Source organism: Eschrichtius robustus, chromosome 13, assembly GCF_028021215.1.
Source record: "Eschrichtius robustus isolate mEscRob2 chromosome 13, mEscRob2.pri, whole genome shotgun sequence".
In the NCBI taxonomy this organism is placed as follows: domain Eukaryota; kingdom Metazoa; phylum Chordata; class Mammalia; order Artiodactyla; family Eschrichtiidae; genus Eschrichtius; species Eschrichtius robustus.
Window position 1 is genome coordinate 82,241,734 of NC_090836.1, and position 26,112 is coordinate 82,267,845.

The 26,112-nt window shown below is 37.2% G+C and overlaps 1 protein-coding gene across 1 annotated transcript in view; it reads left to right on the forward strand.

Annotated features, from left to right (window-relative positions):
* Nucleotides 1-4,015, forward strand: part of NEDD1 (NEDD1 gamma-tubulin ring complex targeting factor) — a 46,015-nt gene extending 42,000 nt beyond the window's left edge. The window contains exons 14-15 of the mRNA XM_068561310.1: nt 1,376-1,442; nt 1,924-4,015. Coding sequence (XP_068417411.1) covers nt 1,376-1,442; nt 1,924-2,028 — 172 coding nt within the window. The 3' untranslated portion in view covers nt 2,029-4,015. The remainder of the gene's footprint in view (nt 1-1,375; nt 1,443-1,923) is intronic.
* The last annotated feature ends 22,097 nt before the right edge of the window (nt 4,016-26,112 follow it).

The window sequence follows — 26,112 nt, forward strand, 5'->3', positions numbered from 1 at the left end:
TGTGTCCATTGATACTACCACTTTGGAAAATAATTCCTGTTATTTTTGTAAGTCTGAACAGTGTACCTCTGGATCATACCTATGACTCAACATATCTACTCTTGGATATATCATCTCCAGAAATTGGCACATGTGGGTTGGGAAACATATACATGATTGTTTATAACAACATTGTAATAATAAACACTTGAAAACAATTCAAATTGACAGGAGAATGTACACACTAGTATAAATCAGTGAATTACAGGTATATAGAATATGAACCTTGAAAACATGATACTGGATTTTTTAAATGTACACTACTCAAGCCTACATAGGATATGGTACCCTTTTTGTAATGCTCAAAAGCAAGCACAACGAAAATATACTGACTACAGATTCTGTGTTATACATACATACATATATATATATATATATATATATATATATATATATATATATACACACACATATATACATATATATATATTTCTTTTTAAAACATTTCTTTGCTCAAACAAAATTCAGCAGCATAGTGACTTCTTTCTTAGGCTTCTCCCAAGAGTTAAATGTTGGAGTCAGAGAGGAGCACACAGGAAGCTTCTATGATTTTGGTAATGTTCTAGCCCATAAGTTGTGTGGCAGGTGGCTGAATGTTCCTTTTATTGTTATACTTCATAACTTTTATGTCTTTTTCTTTGGCTTCACCGAGTGGCTTGCAGGATCTTAGTTCCCTGACCAGGGATTGAACCCGGGCCACGGCAGTGAAAGTGCTGAGTCCTAACCACTGGGCTGCCGGGGAATTCCCACTTTTATGGCTTTTGTAGGCATGAATTAATTGCATTTTATTGAGTAACCTCTGTTACAACCACCCAAATAGGCGCTTTTCATTCTGCTGGAAGTTTTTTTTTTTTTTTTGATAGCTTAAACATTGATAATAGTTAAAACATTATAACCTAGAGCATTATCTGTATTTCATTGTAATATAAACCTGTGTCTTTCCTTCCTATGTCTTTAATGATAACTTCTGTATTAAGGACTGTAGTGTAATGAGAGTTCTGGAGGTAGACAGCCTGGGGTTATATCCTACTCCACCATTTACTAGTTGTGTGACATTGGATAAGTTATAACTACTCTGTGACTCAGTTACTTCATTGGTAAAATGGAGGTAATAATTGCACCTAGTTGTGAAGATTAAATGAGTTCTTACATCTGAAGTACAAGAAACAGTGCCTAGCACATAGTAAATAAATACTAGGTGCAGTGGTATTTTTACTATTGTAATAATTATTAACACTCAGTAACGTGAAACGATCAGAGTTTAGCCATTTTCTTGAATGATCTAGAGCTGGTAAAACGGTTATAATTCTAATAAATATTTTACATTCTTCCCTAGAGAAGCATGCCATAGGGATATTGTGAATTTGCAAGTGGAGATGATTAAACAGTTTCATATGCAATTGGTATGTATTGACATATTTTATTGTAAGTGAGCATAGCTGTGGATCTAAAAAGTCCATAAAGGGGTGATGTATTTTTACTTACTTACATCTAATTGCTAAGAAATAAACAAGGAGTTTTAGAAATTTAATAAGTAAAATAGATTTTAACTAGTCAGCCTTCTTTGTAACCTATGATAGTTACAAAGATATGATAGTATGATAAAAAAGTATGATAGCTACTTTTTCACAGCTTTTTTTTTGCAGTAAGTAAGCAAAAAGCTTCCCAAATGTGCAAATATAAGCTTTCCAAATATATAAATTTCACCAGTGCTCTTTCATTTATATTAACAAGGTAGTAATAAGGGTGGTTAAGTTAAAAAAAAAAATCATTCAGTTAGTTAATCGAACATGAGAAAAATGATAGCTGAAAATATGTAAAACGGCTTGCCAAATAAATATGAAATGCCAGTAATTTTAAAAGCGTTTTTTTTCCCTTTTCTAGAATGAAATGCACTCTTTGTTGGAAAGATACTCAGTGAATGAAGGTTTAGTGGCAGAAATTGAAAGACTACGAGAAGAAAACAAAAGACTACGGGCACACTTTTGAAATTTCAGTGAATACTTTAATGTTTTGTAATTTGGGAAGCTTCTGGCAACACAGAGCTACATGGAATCAGTATTGTTTTCATGGCCTCTGGGGAAATTTTTTTTCGAGTAAAAGGGTGATGGGATTGTATACCAACCACTATTTCATCTTTTCTGTCAAAAATATTTATATTTTTATATTAAAAACTGTACACTGTGTCATCTCCCTAAGAGGAAAGCCAACAGAATCTTTATTTTCTGAAAGCTTTAGCTATACACTAAGTGTCCTTTTTCATAAGAAAAGAAAATTGTGCAGAAAAAAAAATAGATTATGTATGTTTTTTAATCACCTCTTTTAAACAGATAATATTTTTGGTTGACAGTTGCCTTCCAAATTTTTTTGGATGTTTGATGATTAAGAGTTTGAGATACCTTCTATTTTTATGGAGAAAGTAATTTTAATTGGTGTTTTGGGTTTCTAAGCAATTGACTAATAAAACACAAGGTTGATTAGTAATTATTTTGTTAACTTGATGAAGTCAAGTATGACTATTATTTATTGTACATTTGATAAGAAAATTTTCAGAATTTCAAATTGCACAGATTACATTGTATCTATTGCATTTATGTTACTGTATTATACTTCTAACAAATCTCTACTCCTGGTTGGTATTTTTTAGCTAACTTCACTTTATGAAAACTTTTAAGGGTTTATAAGACTCAACCAGAACTGCATATTTGCGGATTATCTCATGAATTAATAACATACAAAATTATACTATAAAGTTTCAATCAATATAATTCACCTTATAAACAGTGGAAATTTCATATTACATACTAAATATTACAGTATTAGTGCCATTTTTTTTCTCCCAAATGAGGTGTGGTTTATTTTGTTTTGTGGTTTATATCATTAACTTTCTCTAATTCTTTGTGTGTTGTGTGTAATATTTTTATACTATTGACCTTACTATAAAATAAATAAAATTAAAAAAAAAAACAACAGGAAGGTTAATTGTCAAAAGAATTTACACCTCTTTGATAATATGTAGATGTGGACATCTGCCTGCTCTGATCTACATTTTTAGTGATATAAGATTAGGAGGGCAACTGGCTTGTTTCCCTTCTTATAGTCTTTTGTCCCAAAGATTTAAACTATGTACCTTGTATATAGCACTCCTGCCCAATTTTGACTTCTGAGATGAAAGTATTTACTAAAAGAACTCTGTTAAAAAAAAAAAAAGAAATCTAGCTAGCTTACTAACTTTTTTCCCCTGAGTGATGAGAGATTTTAAGGATATATTAAATAAGTGTAAACATACTAATAATTACTTCAAGAAATAAAAGCAAATTACTTTGTCCTAGTGCGGCTCAGAGAATACATTTGTATTAAAGCATAAAGGAGTGCTTATATAATCTTTTTTCCTGACAGGTTATAAAAGCATTATGGCTTGTAACAGGTTTTCTTATATATCATTATCAAACAGATTTAGAAGACATAGAAGTGTGTTTTGCTACATGCTGTATTTAAATCCGTTAATATTTTCCTATTGCCTTTTTCTATAAATGCACATAATGTGTATTAAAAGAGGTTGGATAAATAAAATAATTTTAGTAACTTTATGCATAAAGATGAAACATTTTTTTTGTCATGGAATTTAAAAGCTAAATAAGCATAAAAAAGTTTTAAATGGTAAAAATGGGAAACCTGAAATTGAGTTTTAGCCTCTGGCCAAGATAGCATAATAGAGATTGGATTTATACAACTGAATTTTAAAAAGACACAAAATATTTGAAATAATTTTCAAATACTGAATTTTTGAAAATAAAAAACTCAACTTCGGTTCTGTACCTAGTGAGAATACCTTTTGAAAATGAAATAAAACTTTTTCAAACCTAGAAAGGCTGAAAGGATTTATCACAAGAAGACTTTTGCGCTACAGAAAATGTTAAAGGTACTGGACAGAAATCTTCTATGCAAAGGAATAAAGATCAACAAAAATGGTAAATATGTGTACAAATGTAAGACTTTTTTTTCTTATTTTAAATTTTCATTAAAGGCTAATAGACAATTTAAAGCAAAAATAATAACAATGTATTGTGTGGTTAACATATGTAAAGTGAAATGTCTGAGAAGAGTATCATCAAGGGTGAGAGGAGGGAAATGAAAGTATACTACTCTGAGATTTTTATACTAACTGTGAAGCAGAATAATACTACCTGAAAGTAGAATGTCATAAGCTAAGAATGTATGCTGTAAACCCCAAAGCAACCACAAAAGAAAAAGTTATAACTAGTAAACCAACAAAGATGATAAAATGTAGCCATAGCAAATAATCCAAAAGAAGGAAGGAAAAGAAGAAAGGGGAACAAAGAATAAATGGGACAAATAGAAAATAAACAGTAAAATAGTAGATTTAAACAGCAATATCAATAATTGCATTAAGTATAAGTTGTCAGTTACCCTTATTATGAGATTGAATCTTTTTTATCCAACTGTGTACTGAATCTGTGAAATCCACTTTAAATATAAAGATACAAATAGTTTAAACATAAAAAGATGAAATAAAAAAATTAGAATGTATATTGAACTGAATACAAATGAAAACAAATTATAATTTGTGGGAATCAGCTAAAGCAGTACTTACAGGGAAATTTATATCATTAAATACCTGTATTAGAAAAGGAAAGGATTCAATAACTTCAGTTTCCACCTTAAGCTAGAAAAATAATAGCAAGTAAAACCCAAAAGGAGCAAATGAAAAGAAAAAAGATGAGAGAAGAACTCAGTGCAATAGAAAACAAAATCAATTGAGAAAATCAGTGAAATTAAAAGCTAGTTCTTTGAGATCAATAAAATTGATAAACCTTTAGCTAGACTGATGAGAAACCAAAAAAACCCCTTAAATTACCAATATCAGGAATGAAAGAAGTGACATCACTACAGATTCTGCAGATATTTCTGACAAAGAAAATGCCAAACCTGAATGGCTACACTGGTGAATTCCTTAAAATATTTAAAGAAGACAATATCCCAGTTCTCAACAAACGCTTCCAGGAAATAGAAGAGGGGCTAATTCCCAACTTACTCTTTGAGGTCAGCATTACCCTAACACCAAAATCACAGGAAAACTACAAACCAATATTTATCAGAAGTACAGATACAAAAGTACTAAACAAAATTTTAGCAATTGGAATCCAATGATGTATAAAAAATGATAATACATATGACTTAGTGAGGCTTATCTCAAGAATGCAAATTTGGGCTAACATAAAATTAATGTAATTCACTGTGTTAACAGACTAACATAGGGAAACCATATGATCATCTCAATAAGTGCAAAAAGAGCATTTGACAATATCCAACATTTATTTCTGATTAAAAACTCCCAGCAAAGTAAGAATGAAAGAGAACCTCTTCAACTTGATAAAGGGCGTCTTTTTCTTTTTTCTTTTGCTGCGCTGCGTGGCTTGCAGGATCTTAGTTCCCCGACCAGGGATTGAACCCAGGCCCTTGGCAGTGAAAATGCGGAGTCCTGACCACTGGACAGCCAGTGAATTCCCAAGGGCATCTTTTTTTAAATTAATTTTTTAAATTGAAGTATAGTTGATTTGCAATAGTATATTAATTTCAGTTGTGCAATTTAGTGATGAAATATTTTTATAGATTATGCTCCATTTAAAGTTATTACAAAATAATGGCTATATTTCCCCGTGCTGTACGATATGTCCTTGTTGCTCATTTTATACAAAGTATTTTGTGTCTCTTAATCTCCTACCCCTATCTTGCCCCTCCTGTCTTCCTTCTCCTCACTGGTAACCACTAGTTTGTTCTCTGTATCTGTGAGTCTGTTTCTGTTTTTTTATACACATTTGTTTGTTTTATTTTTTAGATTCCGCATATAAGCAATAACAGAGTATTTGTCTTTGTCTGACTTATTTCACTAAGCATAATACTCTCTAGGTCCATCCATGTTGTTGCAAATGGCAGACTTTCATTCTTTTTATGCCTGAGTTATATACATATATATATTACAATATATATTATATATGTATTATATATATCACATCTTCTTTATCCATTCATCTGTTATTGGGCACTTAAGTTGCTTTCATTATCTTGGCTGCTATAAATAATGCTGCTATGGACACTGGGGTACATAAATCTTTTCAAATTAGTGTTTTCATTTTCTTTGGATATATACCCAGCAGTGGAATTGCTGGATCATCTGGTAGTTCTGTTTTTAGATAAAGGGCATCTTAAGAAAAACATGCAGCTAACCTTGTACTTAATGGTGAATGCTTTTCCCCTAAGATCAAAGACAAAGCAAAGAAATAAATGGTATCCATATTACAAAGGAAGAAATAAAGAAGTCTCTTCACAGATGATAAATTCAACTATATAGAAAACCCTATGGAATATATTAAAAATTTAATACTAATAAGTGAATTTAATAAGGTTACAGTATAGAAGGTCAATATACAAAAATCAATTGCATTTCTATATACTAGCAAAAAACTAAAATTGCAATTAAAAGTTAATACTATTTACAGTAGAATCAAAAATATGAGATACTGAGGTATAAATTTCATAAAAGTTATGCATGACCTGTACTCTGAATTCTACAAAACATTACTGAGAGAAAGTAAACCTAAATAAATGACATGCCGCGTTCATAGACTGGAAGGCTCAACATTGTTAAATGTCAATTTTTACCATGTTGATTTTCAGATTCAATGTAATAATAAAAATTTTAGCAGAAACTGTTTTTCTCTTCAGCTATGTCTAATTTAGTATTTACCTAATCTGGTATTTAATATCATCTATTTTATTTTTTAGCTTAGAATTTCCATTTTGTTCTTTTTTATAGTTTCTAATTCTCTTGGTGAAATCTTATAATTTAATTCCTTAAATATATTAATTTTAGGTTTTTTAAGTTAAATTTATTTTTTGTAAACTATACTGAAACAAAGCTATAGAAAAAGTGTGTGTAGTACATAACATACACATATATGTGTTTATCACATAACTATTTTATAGTTAATTTGAATTTATCTTGAGAAAACAAGGATAATTTAACTTTAAACAAATCCATTATTTTAAATCACCACAATAAGGATAATCTCAATAGATACAGAAAGAGTATCTGATAAAATTCAGCAAATTGTTTGGTAAACTATGAATAGAAGAAATTTTCCTTATCCTGAGAAAATATATCTTCCAAAAACGTACAGCAAATATTTTCTTTTCTTTTTTAATTGAGATGTAGTTGATTTACAGTATTATATAAGTTTCAGGGACTTCCCTGGTGGCGCAGTGGTTAAGAATCCACCTGTCAATGCAGGGGATACAGGTTCGAGCCCTGGTCTGTGAAGATACCACATGCTGCGGAGCAACTAAGCCCATGCGCCACAACTATTGAAGCCTGTGCACCTAGAGCCCGTGCTCTGCAACAAGAGAAGCCACTGCAATGAGAAGCCCGCGCACCACAACCCCCACTGGCCACAACTAGAGAAAGCCTGTACGCAGCAACGAAGACCCAACGCAGCCAAAAATAAATTTAAAAAAAATAAAGTTTCAGGTGTACATAGTGATTCACAATTTTTAAAGATTATACTTCATTTACAGTTATTATAAAATATTAGTTATATTCCCTGTGCTGTACAATACATCCTTGCAGCTTATTTATTTTTTACATAGTAGTTTGTACCTCTTGATCCCCTACCCCTATCTTGCCCCTCCCTTAGTCATTTGAAAGTCTGTGTCTGATAACTAATATCTGGATGTTTTATGCTTTTGTTTCTATTTTACATTATTTCTCTCAGTTTTTGGTCACATTGTGTCATCTGATCTTCTTGAATATTTCTTTATTGAGTGATTGATATCATGAAAAATTGTAGAAATACTTTGAGTCTCTGAATGCTATTATCTTCTCCCTGAGAAGATTTACTTCCACTGTGGCAGGCAGTTAGGCTAGGGGAATGAGCACGCCCATGTCATCGTAACGCAATCAGGGATTGAGGTGTTTCCAAGTTGAGTTTAAATTCCTGGTTTATTCTTATTTTTAAGGTGTAACCCTTCAGAGTTCCAAACAAACTCTTGGGGTTCCAGTAGGACCATCCTACTTGGCAAGTCATGAACTCTAGTCTCTCCACTCTATTTCTTTTCAAGTTTCTTCTTACCTTGTATCAATAAGGTTTAGATGTATTACTTTGCAGTTAAAGTTAACAGAATGCCAAACAAGTTAATACTGTAGATAATCACTGCATATTTCTAGTAAAAAATTATTTTATGTATTAAATTATCAAGTTCCACATACTTAGATAAATGGAGCTCTTAAAGACTGCAGAGTTAAAAAGGTAAAGAGAGAGTCTTTAGATTTATGTTATTTGTGGGAAAATCAAGGATGTGGCTATGGAATCTATAGTTAGAACCTCTGAAAGGAAAAAAAGTGTCTTTTAGTAGACCAATAATTCTCCAAATGTGGTTTGGTGAGCCCTGAGAATTCCTAAGATCATTTTGGGGGCCTGTGAGGTCAAAATTATTTTCATAACAGTACTAAGACATTGTCTTTTTCATTCTTATTTTCTCATGAGCATAGAGTGAAGTTTTCCAGTGGTTATGTGACATGTGATTACATCGTTGCCCTGATATCTAATGGAATGGGTTCTTGTACTTTCTAGAATTTTCTAAGGTAAGCTCTTTGGAGTCTTTAATAATTTTTAATAGTATAAAAGATACCTGAGGCTAAAAAAATTGAGAACCTGTGGTATGCCTTTTCACCCGGTAAAAAGGACATTTAGGAAGCTTAAGGGCATGGTCCCACATTAGTCTGATATGCACTTATTAGTAGCAGTAATTAAGAGTGAGAGAGAAGCATGTCTAGAAAATAATTGTGGGTATGACTTTTGACTTCTGGCTCACTGGGTAGACTGGAGTCAAATACATAAACATTTACAAAGTGTTTTAAACAGTTGATTTACCAAAATCACTGCTGCCACTTAGGACTAAAAGATTGAGGCTTTTCAAAAATATAAAAAATTCTCCAAGCCCTCGACTTTGTAATCCAGGAGGCAGGCTGAGAAAGTTGCTCTGTTGCCAAAATGGCCTATCTTCCAAAGCCCTTTTAAGAAATGGTTGAGGAGGATGAAAAACGAAGGACATCTTGAAGAGCAGTCAGAAACATTGTGGAGAACAATGGATTTGGGAGGCACTCCCAGGAAGCAGAACCCAGGCCTCATTAAGAAACATTTCCCATCCACAGAGCAACTTGGGCCCAGTTGAATTTCAGAATTGCTGTAGGCCAGTGACTGCTAGGAGCCTCCCAGTCTTCTAAAATGGGAGTGTTTATTGCAGTTATCGTGTCCTGGTTTCAGCTTGTAGGCTCCGTGTGTGTGTGTGTGTGTGTGTGTGTGTGTGTGTGTGTGCGTGCATGCATGTATCTCGGGAGTTGCTCATTCTTCTGTTCATTGTTCTCTGAACAAAGAGCAATCCATTGTTCTTACCAAGGTGAAACATATCTGAATCTAGTGTAGATTACAAGGTCTTGAACTGAGCCTGATGCTGTGATTGGATGTGACTTTTAGAGTCCTTGGGTTGGGGTGAGCATATATTGCATTTGGGAAGAACATGAATTATTGTGTCCTGGAGGCCAGAATGTGGTATTTTGCGTTATTGTCACCAGTCCTAAACCCCTAGCTGTATTCCTGCCCTTTGCCATTTGACTTTGCAGTTCCTACTACTAAAGAGGTGGAATATGTTTCCCCTCCTTGTGGCTTTGGGTTTGGCCATGTGGCTTGCTTTGGCCAATAAAGCAGAAATGATGGCGTGCCAATTCCAAGCCCAGGCTTTAAGAGGTCTTGCATGTTTCCACCCGCTCTCTTGTACCTCTGACATGGACCTTAAAAAACGAAACTAAACACAAAAAGCTTCCTAGGCTAGCTGCTGGTCCCGAGGAAGATGAGACATGTGACGCAGAGCTGTCTCAGCCAAGCCACTCAGCCAAACCCAGCTTTAGTCCAGCCCAATAGATCCTCAGATCTATGGGAACAAATGCCTACGATTGTATGCTACTGGGAGTTTCTTGGTTGTTTATTATGCAGCAATAGGCGACTGATAAACATCTTGACTCACCTTTATTCCAGCTGCTGTGATTTGGAGCTTCTTCATACTTTGCTGAGATTTATTGTAAGAGCCTCTTACCTAGGCTTTTTGCCTTACTCTGTTTCTTCTTATCTGTTGCATACACTTCTATAATACTAGTGTTGTCCTCACCCAAAAGGCAAAACGAATTGTCCATAGAAAAAGCCCATGTGTAGTCTTTGATGTGGTAACCTGATCCTTCCTGCTGCTCCACAGCCCTGCCCCAGATATTTCAGTCTCAGGTACCAGAAAGTACCATGCCATTTCATAGCTCTGGGCAATCACTCTCATTGTTCTCTCTGCCTAGCAAACTTCTACAGATCCTTCAGGACACTTTTCACATGTCACCTCTTTTGTGACACTTTTCCATGACCTAAAGGCAATCATGCTCTCTTCCGTGCATCCAAAAATTCACTTCCTATCACTATTATAATTCTTATAGAATTGGGTTGGTTTGTCTCCAGGTCTCTCTCCCCACTGGGCAGAGGCCATTTTGGAAATCTCTCTGTAGTTGCAATATCTAGTATGGTGCTTTGACCTCCATAGAGGTTCAGTATCATCTCCTATCTAATTTTATCAATTGTTGAATAATATGGAAAACATGTAGGGATTGTTATAAATTATTAATTTCTGTATGGTATTTATGACATTTGCAATAAACTGGAAATTTGGTTAACCATAATTCTTCCTTCTTCACACATGTCAAATAATAGGATTTATAGTAGTAGGATAAATTTATGAACATAGAAAAATGACAATAATGGTTGAAGATAGTTGACATGCCCTTGATGTAGATATTGTGGGTCCTTTTCAAGTGAAATCTGACAACCAGCTCACTTAAAATTAAAATGTTAAAAATCAATTATGCCTCATTTTGCATTCTGACAAATTGAACTTTTCAAAATTTGTTTGAAGCACATCTTATGTCAAAAGACACCTACTCTATTATTTGAATACTAGTGAAATAAGAAAACATTTTATTTCTCATTTTTTAAGATGATCATGCACACTAAATCTTTATCTGCCAAAATGAAACAAGAATATCTGGATATCTAAATTTTGCTATCGTTACTGAATTCTTTTTAAATATCAAAGTTATTGACTTTGGCAAAGAACCAAGTTGCCTAAATTTAGTGGAAGGGAACAGCTGGAATGTGGGCCATACAAGGAGCTTATACAAGAGAAGACTGGAGAGTAAGGTGGTCTAGATCAGGAAGGGCTTTGTAAGACATAGCTAAGAGTTTAGAATATATCTAGTAAACAGAGGGATGTTTGCCTGTAGATTACAGAATGAGGGGACTGACGTCTCTGTTTCTACCCTTCTTGTTAGAAAGTATGCACACTCTTAAGTGTGACCACCATCTTCAGCTTTGTTAGGTAAGTGTAGCTGACATCCATTTTGTACAACAGGTTTGGCTTTTTAAGTTTGAAAGGGGAATAGCACATCCTCTGAGTGTGGGTGTGAGATGATTTGGGTAGATCTATAGGATATCCCAGATGTAGAAGTTTGGCTTTGCTGAGGTTTATCTTAGGATTAGTGGTAGATAATACTCTCAGGCATTATCCCCTGGTCTGGGCAACTCCCACAGAGGATTCCATTCCAGACTGTGCTTCAGGAGAGGTGTTCCAACTGACAGGACTCACTTTTGCTCCCTCATCTTCATTTTTCTTCATCATTCATTCAGTGAACAGCAGTCACCTCCTGTGTGCTAAGCACTGGGGATCATACTGAAGAGCACACTCATTGAGCAGAAACGACAGATACAGAAACTGAATAATCATGTGCTAAGAGTGGGGAATAGATATATACACAGGGCACTTATGGAGGCAGCAGAGAGGGGTATTAGTAACAATCTGAAAAGGTAGAGTAGTATCTGAGAAGGCTTCTTAGAGGAAATAGGAGATAAAAGTCCTGAACTGAGGATTAAAGATGAATAAATACCTGGTAAAGAGGGAGGAGGACATGCCTCCCAGACAGGAGGCTGGAAATAGCATGCACAGGACCTGCAAGGGCCAGGCAGGGAAAGCAGGATGTGAGTTGCAGAGATGAGCCATGTCAGATCATCAAGCATGTACCTTGGGAGCATGCCAAGTACTAGGTTCTCTTTGGAGGAACCAATAAAGGGTTTTAATCAGGGACGTGACACAATCAAATTTAGAAATATGATTCTGACCACAGTGAAGAGAATGGCTTTGAGATGAATTAGGCTAAGGGCAGTGATATAGTCTTAGTGTGTTTGGGCTGCTATAACAAAGTACCATGACTGGGTGGCTTATAAACAATGGAAATGTATTTTCACAGTTCTGGAGAATGGGAAGTCCAAGATCAAGGTGCTGGCAGATTCGGGCCTGCTTTCTGGTGCACAGGAAGCACCTTCTCACTGTGTCCTCACATGGGAGAAGGGATGAGGGATCTCTCTGTGGCCTCTTTTATAAGAACACTAATCCTATTCAGGAGGGCTCCGCTCTCATGACTTAATCACCTCCCAAAGCCTCCACCTCCTAACGACATCATCTTGGGGGTTAGGGTTTCAAGATATGAATCTGGTGCAGGGGGCAACACAAACATTCAGACCAGAGCATTCATCATTTAGGAGACTGTTTAGTCCTCCAGGTAACACTGAAGGCCTGAACCATCAAAAGATTAGAGAACTATTTGGAAGGTGAAATAAGCAGAGCTTGATCAAAGATAGTGGATTTAAACTGGAATGCATCTAGAAGCTACCTGTTGTACATTAGGTGGGCTATTGGTTTGAGAAGGCTTTTTAATATTTAATAATTATCCTATAAGCTCTAGTTTTCAAAGTGTTTTAAACATTAAAGATATGAACAGAAATTTAATAGTTTCCAACCTCTGTTGAACATCCCCCTCTTTAATACCTACAGATATGAGTTGTTGTGATTTATTTTTGAATATGGACCCATCTTTTGTTTGGGGGATAAATTCTACATGGTCAGGGAGGATTCCTCTTTTCATATACTATTGTATCTTTTCCCTGGTATTTTACTTCAGAGTTTCAATTCTATTTTCATAAGCAATATAAGTTTATAATTATCTTTGCTAGATTTTTGTATGGGGATAAGTTAGCTTCTTAACCAAATTAGGTTAAATTAAATGATGTGTTTATCTGGTCTAGCATATTAGTTAGATTAAAAATGATGTTATAAAGTTATATTTTAAACCATATATATTTATTATGTTACTTGTGAACTTATTTTATAAGCAAGATGAATGGTCTTTTTATGCCTATCTTTATAACTTGAAACATAATATCTTCATTTTAAATTATTGTAGAGGCTCTGAATCCCTTCTTTGCTTTTATTATATATAAATTGACCATATTAGTCATAGCAATGACCTATTTGATGCTGGGTCATCAACTTCCTATTATAAAATTATTCCTGTGGGAAAACACTGACTCAAATAGCAGAGGCGAGGAAGCATTGCAGCAAGACAGGCTGTGGACTGTTTCATGTGCTGTAGTGTGTTGTGCAGTAAGCGTGCTCTTCCATTTGTTTTTTTATGGTTGTGTTTTGATCTTTAAATCTGCTATCTTTTTTTTTTTTTCTTCTTTCACCTGAGAGCAACTAGTTGATTAAAAGCCAAAGAAACTACTAAGAATAAAAGCCTGGGGGCGGTGCGGGGGAGGGGGGGGAAGTTACACATTCCAGTAAAGTAGAGCAAATCAAATTAAAGCATTCAATTGTCACTTCATTTTATTGGGGAGTTGGCTACAAATGCACTTAAATTTTGTTCTAACCAACGTATTCTTTCAATTGTCCCTTCAGTATTTAAGCCATTTTGGGGGGAAAAAAAAGTAAGAAACACATGACAATAACAAAAACATCTTCACTAGCTTAGAATGTATATCAGTTTTCTATTTCTGCCTAACAAATTGCCACAAATTAGCAGCTTCAAATAACCCACATTTATTGTCACACAGTTTCTCTAGGTCAGGAGTGTGGCATGGCACAACTGGGTTCTCTGCTCAGGATCTCACAGGGCTACAGTCAAGGTGTTGGCCAGGGCTGCATTCACATCAAGAGGCTTGACTGGGGAAGAATTCATTTCTAAGGTTGCTGGCAGAATTCGTTTCCTTGTGGCTACGTGCCTGCAGCCCCTGCTTTTTGCTGGCTGTCAGCTGCAGGCTGCCCAAAGTTTCTTGTTAGCTTTTCCAACATGGCTGTGTACTTAATCATCCTCACAAGTGGAGTTTCTTGCTTCAGGGAGCATCCAGTCTCTCTTTTGAGGGATTTCATCTGGATAAGTCTGTCCCTTTCTCCTCCAACCTGAATAATCTCCCTTTTAATTGGTCAACACTTGATTTAGGACATTAATTTCATAGGCAAGACTGTAGTTTTGGCTCCAAGAAAGTCACGAGTTCCACCCACACTCAAGGGTAAGGGATTATACAGGGTAAGAACACCAGGAAGCAGGATTCACTGGGGCCACCCTAGAATCTTTCCACCAGAGAGTTTCTCATATTAATGTTTTATTAGAAAGTTATACTTTTTCTTTTAGAGTGAGGGAAAGGGGCAGTTGCTCAAGACTGTGGTTGTCAGCTGTGTCCAAAACATAATGGCATGGGCTTTTAACTTGGACATCTCACCTTTTGGTCGCACCCTCTGCCCAAGCCCTGTGTGCCACACAAAGTGGGCCACTTGCTGCTCCCAAACATGTCACTGTCCTTCATCATGATTTACCAATGATAAATGCTTATCCTTGAAAACCTCTCCTTTCCCATTCTTACTCACTTTTCAAGACCTAGCTAAAATTATACATTCTGTAGTGGAGCTTTGATGACTTTCTCAGGAAGAGGAAACTTCTCTGTTCCCATGATAATTTTTAGAAGTCTTTTTCATATCAGCTTTCATCTGGGGTTATAGCTATTTGTTTATATACCTGTTTCCTTGCTTTCTTTGTATCACAAATCATGGCTTACTCTGTTCTGTATGTCTAGTCCAGTATCTCTAGTACAGGACTTGACACATAGTCGGTACTCCCTAAGTTAAACTTAAATGAATGAGTGAAGAGTGAAAATGAGCTAGAGTAATAGTAAAATAGAAAAATAGAGTAAGAGAAAACAGGAAAACAACAGTATGGACAAACTATGTATACAATGACAGAATTTTTACTGGGTTTTATCAGAATGTGAGGATGGGAATGTGAAGGAGAATAGTTGTGAGTAAGTCGATAAAGGTCAGATGATGGAGGGTCTTGAAATTTTCTAGGCTAGAAAATGTGGAGTTCACGGAGCTTTAAATCTAGTGGGGAATAGACACAAATAATCTCACAGATACATAATTTCAAGTTGTGAAAATCTCTATAAAGGAAATGCACAGTGTGTTAAAATAACAATTAGCAAGGGGACCTGCTTTAGCAGAAGTCACCTTAGTAAGTCACATTTGAGGTGAGACCTGAAGGTTGAGTAGGAGTTATGTACTTGAAAGGTAAAGAGTGGTATAATCAGGCTGAAGAGGAAATTCAGAATCAGGTCCTGCAGAACCTTACAGGCCACATTACCGTTTTGGTATTTATCCTATAAACAATGGGAGGAAATTGAAAAATTTTAAACAAGGTGGGCTTGGAGTGGGGATGGGAGAGTGAGAGAGACAGATGATTTGATTTGTCTTTTTTAAAAAGTTCCCTGAATAATAGACTAAAAGAGTATAAGAATAGATGCAGAGAGGTGAGTCTGGTTAGGAGACCTTTTAATGGTGCAGAGAGTAGACCACAGTAACTTGATCTAGGGAATGGCAGAGTAGCTTGAAAGAATTGGACAGATTTAAGATATATTGTGGAGACTCAGTTGACGGGAGTTGGATATGGAGAATAAAGGAGAGGGAAACGTTTCTAGCTTCCACGGCTAAATGAATGGTGGTGCCCAGAAAGAACAGTGGAATATGAACATGTTTGGAGATGCTGGACACCATCTGGTCTGCTCTGGGAATGTCAAGGTGTATATGTTGAATGGCCTGATGGATACATGTGGGTCTTAAGTTCAGAGGAGAAATCTGTGTAAGAGATAATAAGGGTTCCCGTATATCAATGGTCAAATGACTTTTGACAAAGGTGCCAAGACCATTCAATGGGGAAAGGAACAATCTCTTCAACAAATGGTGCTGGGACAACTGGATATCCACATGCAAAAGAATGGAGTTAGACCCCTATGTCACATCATTTACAAACAAAAATTAACTAAAAATGAGAACTCAAAAGACCTAAATTTACGAGCTAAAACTTCAAAACTCTAAGAAGAAAACATAATGGCAAATCTTCATGACCTTGGATTTGGAAATAATTTTTTTCTCTTTTAATGATTTCTTATATATGACATGAAAACAAAAGCAGCAATAACAAAAAAGGATAATCCGGACTTCATCAAAGTTAAAAACTTTTGTGCATCAAAGAACACTATCACAAGAGTAAAAAGTCAGCCTACAAAATGGGAGAAACTATTTGCAAATCATATGTCTACTAAGGGTCTAGCATCCAGAATATATAAAGAACTCTTACAACTCAGAAACAAAAAGACGAACAACCCCATTTAAAAATGGACAAAGGACTGGAATAGACATTTTTCCAAAGAAGATATATATAAATGGCTAAAAAGCATATGAAACGATACTCAATGTCATCAGTCGTTCATTAGGCAAATGCAAATCAAAACCACGAAGACATGGCACTTTGCATCAATCAGAATGGCCATAATTTTAAAAAATGAAAATAACAAGTGTTGACAAAGATGTGGAGAAATTGGATCCCTCATACATTGCTGGTGAAAATATAAAATGGTGCAGCCATTATGGAGATCAGTTTAGCAGTTCCTCAATAAGTTAAATATAGTAATACCAGATGACCCAGCAATTTCACTCCTAGGTATATATCCAAAAAATAAAAAAATTGAAAACAGGTGTTCAAGCAAAAACTTGTACAATAATGTTTATAGCAGCATTATTCACAATAGCTAAAAAGATGAAAACAACCCAAATGTCCATCAACAGATGAATGGATAAACAATGCGGTATAGCCATACAGTGAAATATTTTTTAGCCAGACAAAGACAAAGGGATGAAGTACTGATACATGCTACAACATGAATGAACCTCAAAAACCTTACGCTTCTAAGTGAAAGAAGCCAAATACAAAAGGCCCCGTATTGTAAGATTCCATTTATATGGGATATCCAGAATAGGCAAGTCCACAGAGACGCAAAGCAGATTAGTGATTGCCAGGGACTAGGGGTGTGAGAAAATGGGGAGTATCTACTCAATAGGTCTGGGGTTTCCATTTGAGATGATGGTAAAATTCTGGAACTAGGTAATAGTGATGGTTGCACAATATTGTGAACATACTCAATGCCATTGAATTGTACACTTTAAATGTGTGAATGGTAAATTTCATGTATATTTTACTGTAATTAAAAACAATTAATGAGGGACTTCCCTGAAGGCACAGTGGTTAAGAATCCACCTGCCAATTCAGGGGACATGGGTTCGAGCCCTTGTCCAGGAAGATCCCACATGCCATGGAGCTACTAAGCCCACGCGCCACAACTACTGAGCCTGCGCTCTAGAGCCCGCGAGCCACAACTACTGAGCCCATGTGCCGCAACTACTGAAGCCCGTGCACCTAGAGCCAGTGCTCCACAACAAAAGAAGCCACCACAGTGAGAAGCCCGCACACCTCAACGAAGAGTAGCCTCCACTCGCTGCAACTAGAGAAAGCACACTTGCAGCAAGACCCAACACAGCCAAAAATAAATAAATACAACAAACAAACACACAAAAAACAATTAATGAGATCCGTTGGCATCTAGATATTAATGAAAGCCTCAGTAAGGATGGGGTCGCCTAAGGAGAAGGTATAGAATGAGAAGGGGCTATAGTCAAGATTTAAGGAATTCTAACAAACATGTTAAAGGACAGGTAGAGGAGAGTGCTTCAGTACTGGAGACTGAAAAGGAGCCGAATGATGAGTAGGAGAGGAAATAGGGAAATGTGTTATCATCACATAATTAGTGAAATCCTGCCGAAGGTAATAAGGTAGTGTTGAAGGTTTTGAAACAGTGATGAGATCAGAGCTTTCCCTTAGGAAACTTTGCCTGGCAATAGTGTGCAAGGAAGATTAGAGGAGAACCTGGAGTGAAGGGGGGCAGTTAAGAACTATTCCACAGAAAAGGTAGGTTAGATTTAAGCAATGTCATGGAGGTAGAAAACTTTGACAACATGCTGGGATTGGTTGGGCTCTTACAGCTTGGAGTTTGGACATTAGATGTTTTATTAACAGGAACATAAGGATTCAATATTCCTCAGACCAGTGTGTGTTTGAGCTGGACTATTTTTTAGGCTTGTACCATCTTTTAATTATGGTAAGATGCTTAATGCAGTATTTTTTTCATATATATGAAATTTCAAATTCCAATAGTCTCCAAATGTAGGGATTATTCCATGCTCTATTAGTCAGTGTTTTAAGTAAGTTATATAGACTTCTATCTGCACCCTTTTAGATTTTCTTTTAACGCAGAAAAATCATATAATCATAGGGCTGGGGGGGGTACCTTAGAGATCATTGATTTCAGTCTGGTTTTCTGTGAGTGATAGGAGTCCCATGGAGGGTCTCTATCCATGTACTAGTGGTGTCACCATCCTTAGGGGCTTTTTTTCTTCTCTAGTTTTTCCCCTCCCTCTGTCAGTTGTTCCACTGACTTTTCAGTGTTGTCAGATGGCAAAGGTATCAGAATGTAGCACATATTTCATTTATTAATAAAGTACATCTGAAGAACCTACCATGTACTACTTACTGTTTTAGGTCGTGGATATAAAGAAGAAAGCAGATGAGTCATGACCCGAAATTTTCCTATTTTGAGGGTAGTGTTTAATTAGTTTCCAGTACTCTTTTTAATATCGCATAACATGATAATTTTCTTGGCTGCAGTCAAATGAAAAGTAAATGACATTTTTTATATATATAATGTGAGGACTCAGGGGGAAGAGTTTAAGAATGGATCCCCATTGGACATGGAATATGGATTTCAAGATTTAGTCAGTGTCATAGTAGCCACATGTACTCGGCGTCATAATTCTTTTACATCTTGTAGTTATTGTTTATAGGATATACAGCGTAGTGTAACTTGGTGTGGAGTCAGGCAGGAGGTTCTTTCTATTCACCCAGATTTTCTGTTCTTGAAGCTTTTGATAGATAGTATTCCTTGAGACATTCAACTCTTTTTGCTTTTGTAATGAATTTTTGCTTATGAATTTTCACTTTGTCCTGGTGTTTATCAATCTAATGTTTGACTTGATGTCTAGCATATGCAAGCATACTCTTACCTTCAGTGTAGTTTTGGAGTAACGGATGCCTTACTCCTGTGGTTCTCAACAATACTGATAGCTGACTCAGATCCCATCCTGTTCAGAGAGTAAGCAGTCATTTATTCAATCAGTTTATTTGTTCAATTTATCCTGTGACTCTAAGTCCCCAGCCTTTTATCAGAAACACTTTGGGGCTTCAGAATTTATAATTCTTTGATTTAATAAAGGTAAGAGTTTATACCTTGTATAGTCTGACCATTCTGACAGGGTCTGTAAGCAGCATCCTGTAATCACACACATTAGTTGTTCCTTAGCAAAACAGGAATATTCACATTAAGTGGGATAAGGAAGGACTATGGGCAGCCTTGTGTCCATGTGGGTCATGTCTGTTTTGACACCAAATGAGCTACAAAGGGACTTTCGGTTTTCAGAGGTTTGTGGATTTTGGAATCTTAGATAAGGAAATGTTTGCTTGCTTACGAACAAGGTGAATAAGAGGTAGTGTTTTCACTCAAAGGACACAGACACTTCTTGTTTTGTCCATTAGGCCTGTTCTGTTTGTTGTAAGCCAGTTCAAATGTGTTTAGATTTCAAAAAAAAAAAAAGGTGGTGGTGGTGGTGGAGTAACTTATTGATTCAATAATTGAGAATTCTAGCAGACAGATTTCGGACAATGCTGTACCCAGGGCTCAGATGATACCACAGGCTGGGTTTCTCTTAATCTTTCACATGCCTTCTGTTCCGGGGGTTTCGGTCTCTCTGCCTCTGTATGCTCTAGGCCAACTCTTTGGTGGTGGCAAAGATGGCTAGAGCAGCTCATTTCACAGTTAAGTTTTCTAGGGAGGAAAAAGAGCCCCTCTTCCTGTTGGAGCATTCCCAGCAAAAATCTTCTTGCATTTCATTGGCTCTAATCTGGTCACATGCCATCTGTCACTGAGGTCAAGGGGTCACTGAGGTCAGGGAGATGAGATGTGCTGATTGTCTTAGACCTGGATCATGTGATCCACTTTGGCATCAGGAGAGTCAAGCACATGAACTGAGCAGGTGGGGCTTTCTCAAACAAAGATTGGGAGCTGTTGCCAGAGGACGTGGGGAATGTTGGGTGGCAAAGCATTAATGTAGCCCTGCAGGTTGACACTGGATTTTCTTTGTAATTAAAATTCTTCTGATGGAATCCAGTGGAGTTAATGTCAGTATCTTTTCAGCTATTTATAGCTTTCCTGCTGATCATATAGCAAAACATTATTACTCTTTTATATGTAACAAAATAAATATACAAGAGCCTGTAAGTCTAGAATCAAATTTGACTGTAATCTGAATTCATCATCAAACCATAATCATTAGGAACTTGTATCCCCAAGGACAATGTGGTAAGCCTTAAGGCTCTGAACGATGTCGTTAGAGAGGAAGTTCTGCTGGGGGATGCCTGGATTGTCTTTTTTAGTACAGGAATGATAACTCAAAGCTCTCTAGCTAGATATGTTGTTACTATTGTTTTACTTTTTCATAAAGAAGCAGTTTTGCAGGATGGTTAAGAATATACAGTCTGGAACCCAATTGCCTTCATCTGAATCTTTGCTTCAACTATCAATACTTACTTGGATGAGTTACTTAACTTCTTTGTACTTCAGTTTTCTTGTATGTAAAACAAGTGTTATGGTAGCATCTACCTCACTAGGTTGTTTTGAGGATCACATGAATTATTACATGTAAAGTATTTAGAATGGGGCTTGACACATAGTAAGTGTGCTATAAACATTAGCTATTATTATTATTATTTCATAGGGTAACGCTAACTCTGAAATTCCCCATAGTGAAGTAGGAATCTTTACAGCATGGATATTAACATTTCTGTGCCTTTAACTAATATTACTGGTGCCCTGTGTACATTATTATGGGAAATACCATTTGTTTTATTATCAGGTTAAAGTTTAAAAAATAAGCCAACCATAATTTTTTTCAAAAGCATTTATTTTGACACAAGAGGTTCCAGTCAGCCTTATAAACTTAGAAAGTGGAAATCTTCCCTGAACTGATGGAAAATGAATCCAATTTCAAATCCCAAACCAGATTCCTGTTTTTGTTGCTATTCTTCTCCTAAAAGACAAAACCTGATGTTTTCACAGTTGTATATAAAACAAATTTTAAAATCCATATATAGCACAGTGTTTACCACCCACCCCTGTCTGTGGTCATGAATATTACAAATTCTTTAAATTTCCCAAACATGAGATAAATGTCAGACCATTCTGTAAATTGACTTTATGAAGCATTTCTGAGCTGAGCTTTCTGACATTCACACCAATGTTTCCATAGTAACTAATGTGTTCAGAAGGGGAAAAGCAGGAAGAGATGAAAAACAAAGGAGATGATCCAAATAAAAGAGATGCATAAGTAAGGGAGAGTAGAAGGTTCTATAAACTTTGAACCATTGCTTCTTGCAGGAGGCAAGCATTCTTGTTCACAGGAGCAACTTGCCCCGCTGGCTGACTGATTCAGGGGTCCTTACTGGAAGAAACTCCCAAAGCTTGACCAAGTGACACCCGACTACACTTGGGCAATGACTCAACAATGCCAATTTGGAATGTTCCTTTCCCCTTTTATTTTAATCTTATTTTTCCTCTGTTTGGAGGTCCCTTAGTTACCACGGTAACAGTGAAGTAATTTGTGCCTGTCACTGAACTGTCAAAAAAAAATGCAGTATCAAGTCAATTTAAAGAATAGTTAGAAACAGGGTGGAGGAACATAGGTGTTAGTGATCATCACAATTTGCAAACATTGAAGTAAAGAATGCTAGAACTCTACTAAAACATAGGTTCTCTTTTCACATCTTATTAAACGGTGGCCTATCAGTTGCATTTAAGAGCAGATTTTAATGATCAATTATTCTCTTATGATGTCCAGAGCACGGTACCTTTTTCTCACTAAACTTCAACAAACTTACTTCTATGAAAACGTGTTTAATCCCCGAGTTGTTTGTAGACTTCATCAGGTCAATGGTTAGAGATGAATAGTTTTTTTCTGAATCATTTGGGGAGGAAAATACTCACAGGCATCTGACTCAGGGAAATAGTACTTGTTGATAAGCAAAATCATGTCCCCTCAAAATCTCCATGTCCTAACCCCCCAAACTTGTGACTATGTTACCTTACATGGCAAAAGAGACTTTGCAGATATGATTAAATTAAGGATCTTGCCATAGGAAGAGTATCCTGGATTATCCAGGTGGGCCCAAATGTAATCTCAAGGGTCCTTATAAGGGAGAGGCAGGAACGCCAAAGTCAGAGAGGGAGGTGTGATGGCAGAAGCAGAGATCAGAGTGATGTGGGCCCAGGAGCCAAGCCACGGAGGCAGCGTTTAGCACTAGACAAGGCAAAGAAACGGATTCTTCCCTAGAGCTTGCAGGGGGAGCACAGCCCCGCTGACACCTTGGTTTTAGCCCAGGGACACTTCTGACCTCCAGAACTGTTAGGGAACAAATGTGTGTGGTTTTAAGCCACTAAGTTTGCAGCGATTTGCTACAGCAGCAGTAAGAAAATAATACGGCACTGTTTGCAGTCTCTGGTCCCACCCTCTAAGACAGTGTCATTTGATATTTACTCTTACTTGGCAGAAGAAAACGGAGCCAGCTCTGACTGTAGGCTGAACATTCTGAGTGTCACTAACTGAGGGTCCCATGGGTGGGTCTCTCTGTGTGATACTTTAGGGACCTTAGATCTGGTCCAGGGACCAGGAGGACTCTGGTTATGGCAAGCCAGCTACTGAGGCAACACAGACCTCTGAAGGCCTGGCTTGAACACCATGAGAGGCCAAGTGCTTCCAGGTCCTGGGTGAAAAGTCCTTGAGAAAGAGAACTCTTGTGTTCATAATCTATCTCTCTATGAAAGGACACCTGTTTGCTTGATTTTCCAACTAGATTGTACATGTGTCAATGCTAGACATCCTGCTTTATGGAAGTCTGTAAATCTCACAGTTCCCAGCACCATTCTGGGCACCCAGTAGATGTTATGAGAAATAGCAACTCCTACTTCTCTGAGCTGCTTCCTAGGTAGGTTTTATTTTATTTTTTCCAATTATTTTACCCTTACCATCCAGGTACTGTGTAAAGCACCTGATGTATATTATCTCATCCGATGCTTACGACTCTGAGGGAAAACTTGTTTTTGTTTTTTGCTGACCTCAAAATAGAGATTCAGTGACTAGACTGAAAGTTAAAAAGTGAGTAAGTGGCAGAGCTGGCCTCTGAACCCAGGTGTGTCTTCCTGACCCCTACTTCTAATTGCTGCCTTGCTGCCAGGTCAGAGGCACCATGAGGTGGGTGTCAGTGGCCTTTCCTCTCTGTGGCCCTCAGTCCATGCCCTTTACCCTCTGAGTTCCAGCTTTGGCTTTTACTCCCACTCACGCAGCGGGTGGAGGAGGGGCATGAGAAGGCTGGAGAGGGCTGAGGGCTCGAGGCCAGACAGAGGAGGGTAGCTTGGGTCCTGGAGGCCTCCTTGGCCTTTAGACACATTATTTTAGGTAGGAATCTGGTGTCTGTCAATTAGCACAATCCTATAGCTTTATAATTTCTTGGTTTATTTTCCTCAGTTTTTTCCTGTGGCAGGCAGAATTCTAAGATGACTTGAAAGATTCCCACCCCCTGGTATGCATGTTTTGTTGCTGTGAACTGAATGTCTGTGAACTCCCCCCCACACCCAATTCACATGTTGAAGCCCTAATTCTCAATGTGATAGTATTAGGAGGTGGGGCCTTGGAAAGTAATTCCAAGGCGTAGAGCCCCTCATGAAGATAGCAGTGCCCTTAAAAAAAAGAGATAACTAGAGAGATGATCTCTTTCTCTTCCATGTGAGGATACAGCAAGAAGGCATCCATCTGCAAACCAGGAAGTGGGCTCTCACCAAGAACTGAACCAGCCAGCCTCTTGATCTTGGACTTCTCAGCCTCCAGAACTACGTGAAATAAATGTTTTTTGTTTAAGCCACCCAGTGTATGGTATTTGTTACAGCAGCCCAAACTAAGACACCTGTATAATCCCCTTCCCTGTGACTATGATGGGATCCTCCTCACTCCATTAGGTTCCTAATCAGTGGACTTAATCAGGTAGGAGATTATCTGGGTGGGCCTAATCTAATCAGGTGAGTTTTAAAAGAGAAAAATGGAAGTATGAGAGGGTATGGAGGGGACCTTGTGGCAAGGACCAGAGAGTGGTCTCTAGGATCTGACAGTGGTCATTGGCTAATAGTTAGCAAGACAATGGGGACCTCAGTCCTATGTCCAAAAGGAAAAGAATCTAGCCAAGAACCCAAGGAAGCTGAGAAGGTGGTATTTCCCTAGTGGACCCTCCAGGTGAGGATGCAGCCAGCCAGCACCTTTAGTTCAGCCCCGTGAGATCTTGAGATAAGAACCCAGCACCTGATGCCCAATCCATAGATACTGTGAGATAATAAGTGAGTGTGTTTTTTTTTTTTTTGATAGGAATCAAAATGTATTTGTTAATTTTTTTTTTCACACACACACACACACTGTATTTTATTTTTACAAGAGATAATAGACTGACACCAAGCATTGTAAATGGATGACCACAACAAAAGCAACAATGATTGCAATTACCATACATGAAACACACTCATACTATGTCATAATATTGACATTCAGTCCAGTAATCCTCCACTGTAACAGCTCCTTTACTTTGCAGTGAAAATTGATTTGTATATTCTTTGCCTCTGAGTCCTTGTGGGATTTTTTTTTTTAATTCAGACAGAAAGTCACAAAAATACTCATCCTCATCAGTTCAGTGAGTGTGTTTTAAGCCACTAAGTTTGTGGTAATTTGTTATGTAGGAGTGGAAGACTAATACACCTTCCTGAAATTCATTAAAAAGAAAAAATCAGTCTCAGCGGGCCCAGGCAGAAGAAAGAAATAGACCCTGCCTCCCAAGTTCAGATGCTGTTTGTGGAGTTAAAACCTTAAACATCTCAAAAAAAAAAAAAAAAAAAAAGGTTAAGGAAAGCATTTCCATTTGCCTAGGATTTGTTTTTACGAAGATGTGTCTCCCTTCCGTGATGTAAGTTATCATCTCTGATCAGTTCCTTTGATGGGGAACTTTGAAAGTTTTTTTGGGCTGCTGAAACCACTGGCAACCCCTAAATATACCTACAAAAATGGGGGGGGATGTCTAACATTCCAAAATGCCACTGGAAGCTTTTAACAGGAGGAGGGTCTGGGTTGGGGGAGATCCCTGTGTAGGCCCGCCCCTCTTTTAGCAGAAGAGGCTCTATTTTTCTTGGGAAAGCTGTCAGTCCCTCAAAGACGCAAAGCCTTTCCTAGAAGGAAGGGTACCCTGAAGGTTCCATACCAGCCCCAGGGCTTTGTCCCTTTCATTACCATTGAGCTATTAAGATAAGTTTGTGTTCTCCCTTGGGGAACCCAGGAATGAGCAAACCTCTCTCCTGCAGATGGAGGATGAACTTTTTGTAGACACAAACACCTAATAATAATAAGCCCCAACAGTTTCCGAAGGCTGAGCATGTGCTAGGAGTTGTACTAAGACTACGACACGCACGTGATCTCATTTATGCTGCTCCGAGCGAATCCCATTAGAATGTACACTCAAAGAGGGCAGAGGCTGGCTCCAATTTGATTGTCAGG